The sequence below is a fragment of the Balaenoptera physalus genome (assembly GCF_965194825.1).
Source record: "Balaenoptera physalus genome assembly, chromosome: 10".
NCBI classification, from domain to species: domain Eukaryota; kingdom Metazoa; phylum Chordata; class Mammalia; order Artiodactyla; family Balaenopteridae; genus Balaenoptera; species Balaenoptera physalus.
Genome location: NC_138889.1, coordinates 49,986,698 through 49,999,132, shown reverse-complemented (window position 1 = coordinate 49,999,132; position 12,435 = coordinate 49,986,698). Strand labels below are relative to the sequence as shown.

General features: G+C 38.7%; 1 protein-coding gene across 1 annotated transcript in view; it reads left to right on the top strand.

The window, feature by feature from the left end:
* CCDC83 (coiled-coil domain containing 83) overlaps positions 1-12,435 on the top strand; it is a 53,265-nt gene that overhangs the window by 9,071 nt on the left and 31,759 nt on the right. The window contains exons 3-4 of the mRNA XM_082410298.1: positions 2,942-3,026; positions 9,216-9,378. Coding sequence (XP_082266424.1) covers positions 2,942-3,026; positions 9,216-9,378 — 248 coding nt within the window. The remainder of the gene's footprint in view (positions 1-2,941; positions 3,027-9,215; positions 9,379-12,435) is intronic.

Sequence of the window (12,435 nt, the reverse complement as noted above, 5' to 3'; positions counted from 1 at the left end):
GCTGCTGGCAGATATTGTTTTGAAAACGTCTGGTGGTGTCTTTGAGTTTGATACAGTTCAGAAAATTCAGGTTGTCAGTGATGCAGGAATGTATGTGAAACCACATCCACAATGACCACCCAACTCCGTTTTGAATGCCTGAACCACGGTTACTCCATTTTGATTTTTAGATGCATTCTTTTCTGTCACGGTTAAAGCAGATGTACAATGCATATTTGACAGGCCACAGGCTGTTCTAGTTAGCATAAAGTTCAAGCCAAATCATGTATAAGCCAGGATGACTTCCCCATACCTCAATATGTGAACATTTCTTCCATCAACTAACATTTTAATAAGGAGGGAAGGGGCAAGGTGACACATTGCATTACTATTAATTTCATATTGCTGTTCTTTAGAACAGTGTGACACCCCTTTCAAAGCACTTTATTGTATATTACCTCATTGGTTTATCGTCCCATTTGCGTCAGCATTTAATGTGACGTGTGGGTTACTAGGGCACTGAATAGATAAGGGAGATGTGAAAAGGAAAAATTATATGGAGAACAAAGAGCCTCGAATCCCCACAGTGGCTAATGGTGTGGAGCTCTGAGGCTCAGCTTCATCTGCTTCCGGGTAAATCCATCTCTGAGGCCTGAGGAGGCTGAAGTGAATTCCAAGGGGAGGCTAGGTGAAGTTACACCTGCAACTACCATATGCTCCAGAGGGGGCCTGATGAAGCAGCCAAAACCTTTAGGGCCTCTCAGAATCCACCCCACCCCCAGGCTTGCTGATGCCACTCAGACCTTTCTGAACTGCTCCCTGCAGAAGAAACACAAGACAAAGCCGTAGGTTGCTTGCTTCTAACTTCTCAGAGGGTAAAGGGTGATGGGCTGAGTGTAGGGTTGCCAGACCTAGCAAATAAAAATACAGGATGCCCAATTTAATTTGTATTTTGGATAAACAACAAATGATTTTTTAGTATAAGTGTGTCCCCTGCAGAGGCTGGGCCTGAGACTGGATGTAGTCTCCAGCCCGGTCTTTGCACACTTAGTCATCCATCACCAAGGCAGGCTCTCAGCTGAAGCCAGGGAGTCAGTCTGTGAACCAGCCTGTTCAAAGATTCAGTTTCAACCAGTGGAGACCACACACTTGTGATTCATTTATCTGCTTCCCCCAACCCATGCAGAAAATTAGGATCACCGTATTTATAATTACAGAAATTATGTAAGTAATTAGCATGCATTTGCATAGGCTCTTTTCAGATAATTTTCATTTATAACATTTTTATTTTTCCCCTTAAAAATGGGAGGTAGGGAAGGCATTCCTTCAAATCTGTACACATCTAAGCTTTATTCAGGTAAGAAATAAAAGATGGTTTATCCTTACCTATAGTCTTTCTTCTTACCGTTGTTGGAGACCACCCTATCTTTAGCGGTCCCTTCCATTTACTAGCCGTCTCATACCTGGTCATTTCCCCCCCAGCATTTATCACAGTGTGTAAGTAATATTTTCATGTGTTTTTTTCTTTAATGGTTAGTAAAACGTAAGCTCTTTGAGGGCAAGGGCCATGAAGATCTTGTTTGTCATTATCTCTAAACTGCCTAAAACAATGCTGGGCACATAGCAGCCGCTTGTTAGACCTGTGTTGTGTGTCTGATGTGTGAAAGGGAACTCGGATCAACTGCAGAATTTTGGAACCAAGAAGGAACCACAGAGTTCATCTCCTTTAATTCTCTTAGTTACAGAAGAATAAACCAAGGCCTAGAATGGTTGAGTTCTTAGGTGGAGAGCCAGGCCTAAAACCCAAGTTTCATAGTATCCAAACAGAGCTTTTTGCCACTAAAGAACTTGCTCACTTTTTTTTCATGTTCTGTTTTTTTCTTCATTTGGAAAGAAGGAGACTTATTTTTCTCTCTACTAAGTTTACAATATCACGAATATAAATATTTTGGGGGAAGGACTGAGGATGTAAGATTCAAATTCAACTGAAATTTGCTAAGCACTTACTCTATAGTAGAAACATTCACATATGATTTCTTATTTTAATCCTTATACAAATATGTAGAGCTGGGTATTGTTATCTCTCCCTTGATGGCTTGGAAGTTGAGGTGCAGAGAATTGACTTGTCTGAGGTCATGTAAGGTAAGAAGTGATAGGGACAAGATTGAAAACCAGAGCTTCTCATTCTTTAACCACTCCTCTGTTCACTGTACCACAGAAGTGCTACATTTTTGTTTTGTTTTTTAAATTGAGGCAAGGGGTTTACATGGAGCTATTTCTCTTCCTTTATTTTGGTCTCAGATTTAAAGTTGTAAGATTTATTAGGTAATAGAGATACACTTAACACTTCAAACAGCTATCAAGTGCCTATACCAAAGTCTTTCTGTACTTTTCTATCTCTCTTTCATACCTAACAGACATTCAACAAATACTTGTTGGGTGTTAAAGAAATGTATTTGTGTCAAGAAAGAAGCTTTGAAAAAAAAAAGAAAGAAAGAAAGGAGCTTTTACTATTTATAGAAGAGATGGTATACTAATGAACTTGAACCAGTAGGTCAGCCTGGTTTACCTTACTGTTTCAAGAAGCTGTGCTTGCCCCTGTAAATTCTTTGTTTTGTCATTTTTGTATGAATGTTTTTGGAATTCTAGAAAACATGTTTTCTGGATGCCCTTTCCCTTTAAGCTGAATTATTTATAATGAGAAAGTATAAAAATTATAACTATGAAACACAAATGGGGATTGATTTTTTTAAAACTTGAAGTTATCTCTCTAATACATATTTTAGTGAGTAAAATATACTCAGAAACACAAAATCACTTAAGATTCTTATCCCTAAATGGGTCTTTATAATATGTTTAATACTTTATTTCAATTCAAATTAATTTAGATTAATTTTTAAATTTTATCTCATTAATTTTTCCTAAGGCAAATAATCGTAATACAGCTTGTCTTTGTTATCAGCTGTCAAATAAAGGAAAATGCAGTAGAACGATTCATGGCTCAAATAAAGAAAATTAGAGAAAAGAACCAAAAGTATCATGAAAGAGTGAGTATAAAATTTAAAGCCAGTATCTAGTCATTAAACATTTACACAAATGCTTTAAAAAATTGTGAGTTATGATGAAATGAACTCTAGGAAATTATCTTCTTTAGCGCTTGGAGTTGATAAATTTACACTATATTTAAATATTTTTGTACATGGGAGACGAGAATACTGCTGTTTTAATTATATTAATTATAATGTTAAAGGAAGTCAGCTTGAATTGTGTTATTTAGATCATGCAGACACTGAATCTTATGTTGAAAATTTTAAAGCTCTGCAACCACATTTATCTTTTAATTTCTTATTTAACCGAACTATAAAACATTGGTTCTCTATTTTAAATTTCTGTATCTGTTTTCCTTTAGATTTTCAAAGTGTGTGCATATGTATATATTATCTGAAAAGTACAATTTCGGTTGTTAAAATGACTAATTTATTGTTTAAGTGATTTATTTTTATGAAATTAGAATAAAACGACCATCAAAGGGGTGCTGTATATGACTGTCAGGACCAACAGAAACAAAGTTGGGAAGCAGTAAATGATAATGCATACAACTTAGCCCTTAAGGGGTCTCATGAGTGAGGAAATACTGAGGGTGTCTGCTATTAAAACATTTATTTTATATGTACCCTGAAATTTCCACACCTGTTTTGTCTTTTGTCTAAAAAGACTATCTACAAATTTTAACAGAATTTGGGTCAGAGATCTAAATTTGCATCCTGACTGTACAACTTACTGCTGATGTCATTTTGGCCAAACTGGTGTAAGCCTCAATTTCCCCCTTGTAAAATGAGGATTCCTGTCTTCCTTATAGGATGAATTTGTTCATTTGTTCAGCAAATATGTATTGGGCAAGACAAGCCCTGGTGGTGATATAACTGTGACCCTGACATTGTCATGATTCTGAAGAATCAGTCACTTGCAATAGGACCTAAGAAACTGAAGTCTGTGGATGAGAGTGGAAAGGGGAAGTCTGGCTTAGGCACCTGGAGGCAGGTTCCACATGATGTGATTCCAGAGCACATGAGAGTGAGCCGCCATCAAGGGGCCAATGCACATCCCCTAGTGGTCAGCATGGGAACTCCCAGGCCAGCTTTGGGATTTCCATTTGGTTGTGGAAAGGACAACAGATCAGGACTGAGGAATCACTTTCCCATAACCCATCAGCTGGAGCCAGAAACAAAGTTCTTGTTTCCATGAGGATTAGCTCAAGAATGCGATAGGTCTAAGTCTGCTCTTGGAGTCATTAGTGGACCCAGCAGTGAGGAGCGTGGTAATGCAGACTCTAGCTCAACTGTATGTATCTATTTCTTTCCATTTATGCTGCTATTGCCACAGTTTAAGCCACCATCATCTCTTACCCATCCTTCCTCTAACCAGTACATTTTCCACAGTGCAACCAGAATTACCCTTGGAATACGGTAAACTTTTCAGTGCTTAAAACCCTGCAGTGGCTTCCTACTGCACAGAAAGTAAAATCCATAGTCCTTCCTAAAGTCTTCAAGGCCCTGCAAAAGCTGACCTCTGCTCACCTCTCCAATCTTGTCTCCAGCCGCCCCACCCTTTGCTTACCCCTGCTTCTTTTAAATATTAGAAAACCCAATCTTTTTCTTACTATAGTACCTTTACAACAAAAAGGCTGTTTCCTCCTCCCGAAATGCTCTTCTCTTGGCTAGCTCCTTTTCATTCCCCCCATCTGAGCTAGGATGTTGTGTAAAAAATATTTCTCCATTATTCAGTTGAAAGCCCTTTAGGCAGCAGCAATCCAGTCTTATCTTTGTTTCTCCAGAAAGGCCCAGCATGAGTATATGTTCAATAAATATTTGTTGAGTTGATTCACACAAACACCAGTGGGAGGAAAAAAATTTGAGGTCACAGATATTTAAATTGCTAAGCTAAACATGACTCATTAGCAAGATATATTTTTCTCTTCAGTTAGTCGAAATCGGAAATGCCCCTCTTCCTTCCTACCCATCATCTCTTCCTATGTGTTTAGTTCTGTTTAGATGATCACCTCACTTATTATCTTTCTTTCTCTGTTTGCATTCATTGCTCCACTACATCATTAGGTATTTCATAGTTCAGTGTGTCCACATCCTTACTTCCCAACACATACTTTCACTCCTGCTATTCCCCTACAACCGCTCTAGCAAAAGTTGTTAATGACCAGTTAGCCAGGTTCAATGGACTCTTTGTAGTCCTTTCTTTACCCCTCACTCCTTCAGCAGTCACTCCTGTCATCTTGAAACTCTTTTTCCTTTGGGTTCCAGGATATCACTCTTAAATTTCCTTCTACTTCTCTGACCATTTCTTCTTGGTTTTCATTGTTTTTTTTCCTAGAACCACCCTTTAATTAGGGTATTTATCAAGGTTCTGATCTCAATCCTCCTCTTTCACTCTAAGCTCTCTCTGGATCATCTTATTTAACATCATGGCTTCGAATGCCATCTTCATGGTGATACTTCTCATATGTATATGTGACAGAATTCATAATCCTGTTGAAAGGGTTCCCGACCCAATTCCAACTTGTATGTGTGGAGGCTTCCTCTCACCAGCAAGCGAATCTCAGACACAAACAGGGTGTCTGAGAGTTCAGCTCAATTCTGACACTACCTACCAGGAGATAGAACTGGATTCCACAGGTAAAGGGCTCAGTCCCACAAGACCACCCTCCACTTCAGACGCCAGCTGCAAGTCCAGGTTGTTATTTGTGCTTCTGACCAACTGGCTATAAATCAGAGGCTTGCACAACCCCCTCCTCAGGTTCAATTAATTTACTAGAATGGCTCACAGAACTCAGGAAAACCCATTTACTCACTAGATTACTGATTTATCATAAAAAGGATATTAAAGGATATGAATCAAAATCAACAGCCAGATGAAGAGATACATAGAGCAAAGTCCTGAACAAAGGAGCTTCTGTCCTTATGAAGCTTGGGGCCTAGCACAGTGGTACATGGAAGCTCTCTCAAAAAGGACCAAAAGACGCTCCTTTTTCCGGTTTTAATGGAGGCTTCATTACATAATCATGATTGACTGAATCATTGGCCAATAGCAGCTGATTCAACCTCAAGTCCCTCTCCCTTCCCCGGAAATCAGGGGGAGGGAATGGAAGTTCCCACCCTCTAATAACTTGGTTGGTTCTCCTGGCAACCAGGCCCCTTCCCTCTCTCCTCACCTGTGGGATTCAAAGGTCACTTTCATTAATATAAACCCAATTGTGATGGCAGAAATTCCAAGGGTTTTGGGCACTGTGGACCAGGAACTATGGGTGAAAACCAAATATAGCTAAGAAATATGTTTTAGTCATCTGAATGACCAAATAAATATATTTTTATAGATTACAATATCACAACTATACACTAAAAAAAAAAAAAAATGTAAAAACTGGTGAAATCCAAATAAAGTCTCTAGTTCAGTTAATAACATTGTACCAATGTCAATTTCCTGGTTTTGATACTGTGCTATCATTAGATAAGATGTTATCATTGGGGAAAGCTGGGTGAATAGTAGATGGGAACTGTGTGTCCTATTTTGGCAACTTCTATTCTTGTTCTTGTGAGTCTTAAAAAGTTTTAAAAAAAGGCCATGAGATGGTCTTATAAAACAAAACAAAATTAATCCTTTCTTTGTAGCTTAATTACTAAATTTCCTTTCTTCTATTTTATAATGTGATAATTATTCTTACCTCAAATAATAAATGTACTTCACTTCGTAAGATAAATGTCATTTTTTAGCATATTGGTGGATATACTTAAATAAATTTTATTTCGGTATGTAGCCCAAAATAATTTTTCAGACATAGTGAATTTTATAACATTGTCAGACACATTTCCTTTCTATTTGAAATTCATACAGGATTTGGGAGGTTTAATATAGATGTTATTAAATTTATATATATGCCCTATACATGCATGTGACCTTTTAGATTCCCAGGAATATGTCAGAGCTTTCAAAGCTCTCTATGGACATCTCATCTGCAGCTTTCTTTTAAAGTTTTTTTGTCAGCTTGCTGTTTACCTCAACTTTTATTACCACCTCAGGGAGCTGTAATGTTCAACAATTGTTGATTGTTTTTGAAAAACATCTGCCTCTGATTGTTTTTGACCAACATCAATCTGGGAAAAGGCTGGTCACACATTGGGTAAGCTCTGACTCAGGTCAAATAAAGACAAGGTTTCCGAGTGGGATTTTCCAGGGAATTACCAGATAGGTCAAATAATGACTGTTATTTGGGAATTAGGCTTTGGAAGAGTTCTGTTCCCCTCACTTCTCTCCATGACCCTCAACCCCAGGCTGCTAAGTTGCTGGTTTTTACCATAACTGTGGGGCTTTTGGTTTTTAGAGCAAGTTAAAATGCCACAAAGCTCACTGTCCTTACCAAGATTCAACCATTTTTCTTGAATAAACACTCCCTGGAAGTTACTGCAAAGCCTTTAATTTCAAGAGTTCTGAAAAGTTGATTTTGACAATTTTTGCCAATTTTTTCTCATTGCTTTTATGAAGGAGAGGATTTTCAGAAGTCTTACTCCACTATTCCTGCTTACATCATGCCCAATAAGATTCTACACAGAAGTAAAGAGATTCGGTTTTCAGATGTATCATATTATGAACCCTTTGGTACTAAAAGTTCTTCAGAGACAGAATTATGATACTTTAGAATATTACAAACAAAAGATAAGAGAAGTTAAACCACCGAATTTTGAATATCATATCTTTTTAACCTTTATTTCCATTTTTTTTTTAATCACTCAAAGCCTGTCCAGTCCCAGTCTTTTTTTTTTTTTTTTTTTTTGCCTGTATTTCTCAATACTGAGCATCATCATAAAGTTAATTGTCTATTGTTTTCTTTCAGCTTATCAAAGTTTTAAATTAAAATTCTAATGCACTGAAATGGCAATAATGTCACACAGCCTGCGGAATCACTTAGAGAGCACTAAGGTTACATAATCCTGTCCAGGGAGTTTATTAAACTAGAAATCAAACTTTTCAGCCCTCAACTTTAAAATTTGTTGGGTTAAGTATTAAAGAATTGAGTTTTAGTAGGCCGTAGCACTATCAATAAATCACAGATATTTGGATTACCTGAAAGAAGTTTGCTACCCAAACTGTGGGTTGTGGGCCAGCAGGCTTGGCATCATCTGGAACTTATCAGAAGTGCAGAATTGCAGGCTTCATACCAAACTTACTGAACCAGAATCTGCATTTTAACAAGGTCCCCAAGTGTTGGGTATACACATTGAAGTTTGAGAAGCACTGGCCCAGAGAATCAATTTTGGGAAAGAAAATACTCTTACAGTAGAGTAACCATGTAGGTTAAGAGGATAAAAGACATGAATATCAGAAATAAAATATAATGTTGAAAAAGCTATAGTAAAGAGAATGTTAAATTATAGGAAAAATAATTTTTAAAAGAAGTATTAGAATATTTTAAGTATATGCATTTTATTAGGTTTAAGAAATTGAAGGAGAGGCACCAGGGAAGTGAGGATTAAAACTTAAAGGGAGGCTAAGAAAATTACAAGGAAAAGGTATTAAGTTCACACACAGTAAAATATCTGTACATATACATAATAAGCTAGCAAGGGCGAGAATAAACTCTAAGCTGATTAAATAAGAAACTTGGAAACATAGGTGGGATATTCACAAAAGGAACACAGTCCATACTTCAGGTGTGGAGTATTGAAATAGTAACCATCACACCAGAATAAGAGAATTAGGGTCATCTGTGAGAAAAACAAAGAATAGTGTAAATTCCACAAGAGCAGTACTTTTGTCTATTTTGTTCACTGATATATTCCTAGTGTCTAGAAGACTACCTGGCATATGGTAGATGCCCCATAAATATTGACTAAATGAACGATGTTGCCTAGAAAAGAAAGGTGTTTGTGGAAGTTGAAGAAACTGACCTCTGAAATCTAATTTTAATGTTCACCAATCCTATGATAGGGTGATAGACTGGCAGATTAATAACGCAGGTTTTAATATGTAACTTTCTCTTCAATGATTACTGTATTGATGGGTTTAATTTTGAGTCTTCCATTTTCCATATGCTCTTTAGAGATATTATTGAATAACTTATTTCATTAAATATCTCTCATTTTGCAAACCTCAATGTGTAACTCTATTTGAGGGAAATCAATGGAAATAGTTCAACAGATGTAATTAACAACTGTTGATATTCATGACAGAATAAACGCTTAAAGGATGAACAGATTTGGCACATAAGGAACCTACTAAAGGAACTGAGTGAAGAGAAGTCAGAGGGATTAGCAGTTGTAACAAGAGAGGAAGTTGAAAAAGCAATGAAGGAAAAATGGAAGTTTGTAAGAGACCAGGAACAAAACTTGAAAGGTGATTTAGAAACTTAGAAAATTATCATAAAGCTGTATCAAGTTATTTCTTGAATGTATTAATGCTTTTGTCTCCTAATATGTTCGAAAGGCTGTGAACACATTTCAAATGACATCATCACCACAACCACAAACACATATAAGTAAGTGGACGAGAGAGGGAAATAAAATGGGCAGAGATACTGAAGCCAAGTGAGGAGGAGGAGTAAGGGCAGTGATTAAAAACAAAGACAGAAGAAACCCCTCTGACCCTTAATACCAGACAGTATCCTGTTAGGTACCACCCTGAACTCCCTGCAATGGGGATCTGGTTTTTTTTTTGAGAAATTCTCTTGTTTCGTGTCTTCACAGGCTTCAGCCCCAGTTAAGACTTGGGAATGGTAAGGTGAGTGTAACCATGAGGCTTCCTCCCCACCCCCAATATCTCTAAGGGAGCTAAGCCCCCTCTTTAGATGGGGAAAGAGGGATTAGAATTGGAAAAGGGGAAGTTTGTAGGACATGGATAGAAATGATGCTGGTACAGAAGATGAAGGACCCAGGACATAGTCTTGTCATGGACTCAGGAAGTACCAGGGTTCTGAGTGTAAGTCACACAAGTTTTGACACGTGCATTAAAAAAAAAAAAAAAAATCCTATCCCTTCATCATAAACTTGCTGCTCAGATTTCTAAAACTTTTGCCAGAACCTCTATAAATACCATCTCAGCTAGGAAGCTGGAAAATAAGGGCGAGACTTGAGTGCTCTCAGGAAGCAGTATTAGAATCTGAGAGGCGAAAAAAGGGACTAGATTTTCTTGAGGTTCCCCATGCATTTTAAAGAGCCTCCTTACCCAAGCTCTTGGCGCAGAGCAGGCATTCCATTTGTAGATATTTGTTATTTTGAAAGAAATAGTTACCAACACCAAAGGTCAATCAGCAAATTTCATTTTTAGGGGGTCTCTAAAGTTTTCCCATAAGCCTCCTCCTGCCAAGTCCCTGTGTGGGCAACAGTGACATCATGAGGTGGTAGATGTATTTTCTGGTCGGGCTCCTGTCTAGGAGAGTTCTGCGTATGTTCGGAAGGAATGCTTTAAGAAGTCACACCCTTGAGATGGGTGTGAGACCAAAGCAGAGACTTAGATGTGCTCACTAAACTGCCTTCAAAGGGAATGGGCCCGGTTAGTTAAGGTGTGCCTGTCTGTGGTTTGGGCTGAGTGCTGGGGTATGTGTGTCATACAAGACTGGGGACGTGCTGGGTGACTAAGAACAGGAGGGCTGGGCATGTGCAGTGGTCCAAGGAAGAAAGAAGCCCACAGATGCTGAGGAAGAGAGGGAAAGAGAGAACAGATGTGTCTACAAAGGATCTCTGAGGCAGTGACATTTTGTACCAGGTAGTCCGTCACTTTCAACTCAATTTGGTTCGTGGAGCATCAGCTGGAGCTTCACCTGGCAGCCTGTGATAGTGCAGAACCTCAGAGCCCCATCTGGACCTGCTGAATCAGAACCTGCATTTGGACGGGATCCCAGGGGAGTCCTGTGCCCAGTAAAGTTTGAGAAGTGCTGACAAAACTCCCTTCTCCCAATGTTTAGTTAGGACTCTTGCAGTTGCAAGGATAAAAATCCAATCCAAACCAGTCCAAGCATAAAGAAGATGTTAATTTTTTCATGTAACCAAACAGAAAAGGGAGGGTGCTACTGACCTGGACCCAGAGCCTCACATGCTGTCAAATCTCAGCGTTTATTTAAAATTTCCCTCTCTTGCTCCCCCTCTCTCCCCCTTCATCACCCTCCCTCTTTTTTCCCCACCTCCTCCCCCTCCACCCCCTGCTCCTCTTACCTGTCTTCTCTCTCTGCCTTCCCCCTGAAAGTTGGCTCCTTTTTCTGAGAATGTTCTCCCCGTGAGGCTGGAATTCTGACCAGAGACACCTCTGAACTTACGTCCTTATAACCTCAAAGTGGAGACAAAAGAGACATGTTTTCCACCAGTGAAGATATTTCTAGGGAAGGACTCCGAGCATTTGCCTAGCTTGGGGCACCTGCCCAGCCCTGGACCAATCCCTAAAACTGGGAGAAGGGGCGACTGTAATCGGCCTACTTATATGACAAGGGACAGGAGACATGTGTTACTAGAAGGGAAGGGAGAGAGGGGTTCTGGGAAAGTAGATCAACAACCACTACACCCCCCTCTCTTTCAAAAGCCTCAGTGACATCCATCAACCCTCCCCACAAAGACTGAACACGGTGCAGGGCTGAGACAGAAGCAGTCTGCCCACATTGGAGGACAGCTGATCACTGGGGTGCAGTGTTCTTAATTGTTTAATGATAATAACAAGTACCATTTGTTAAGGGAGTTTAAAATATATTATCTTATATTCTTAATATATTAAGTATATATTAAAATATATATATTAAAAATACATTATTATCATGTCTTGGAAAAAGACATGTCTGGAGTCCTTCTGGACCTTTGGACTGAAGAACATTTCTCTGGCCTGAATGGAATGCTTCAGTCATAAACATCTATTGAGCACCAACTAATTGCCAGACTCTGTGCTAAGTGCTGGGTTGACAGAGATGAATAAGATGTGGTCTTGCCCTCAGGGGCTCTCAAACAAGATGGTGCATGGTAGTGAGCCAAACAGCCATTCAGTTCATTGGACCTGGCTTTTTGTAATGCTGCCTTTTCCAGAATATTCAGCAGCATGATACTCAGCCTAAAGATTGAGTAAAATATCACGTGTAGTAAGTACACCAGGGCAAACTGAAAGTTTATATGGTTGAGACGGCTCCATATTTGTACATACTTAACTGGGGAACTTATCTTTCACTCTGAAGTCTTACCGTGTGGGGTTAGGGGAAGGCAGGTTATTATGACTATCATACGCTATCATTTCACACAAGGGAAGCACAAACAATTGAACTTTAAATGATGGAATCAAACAACTTACCTACAAAAAATGGTCGCCAAGTACTGTGGAAGGATGTTAAGTTGAAATCACTTTGCCCAGACACATAATGACCAGAAAAATGACAATTTACTAATAAAAAGTATATGCGACATAATATATTGTACAAAACAG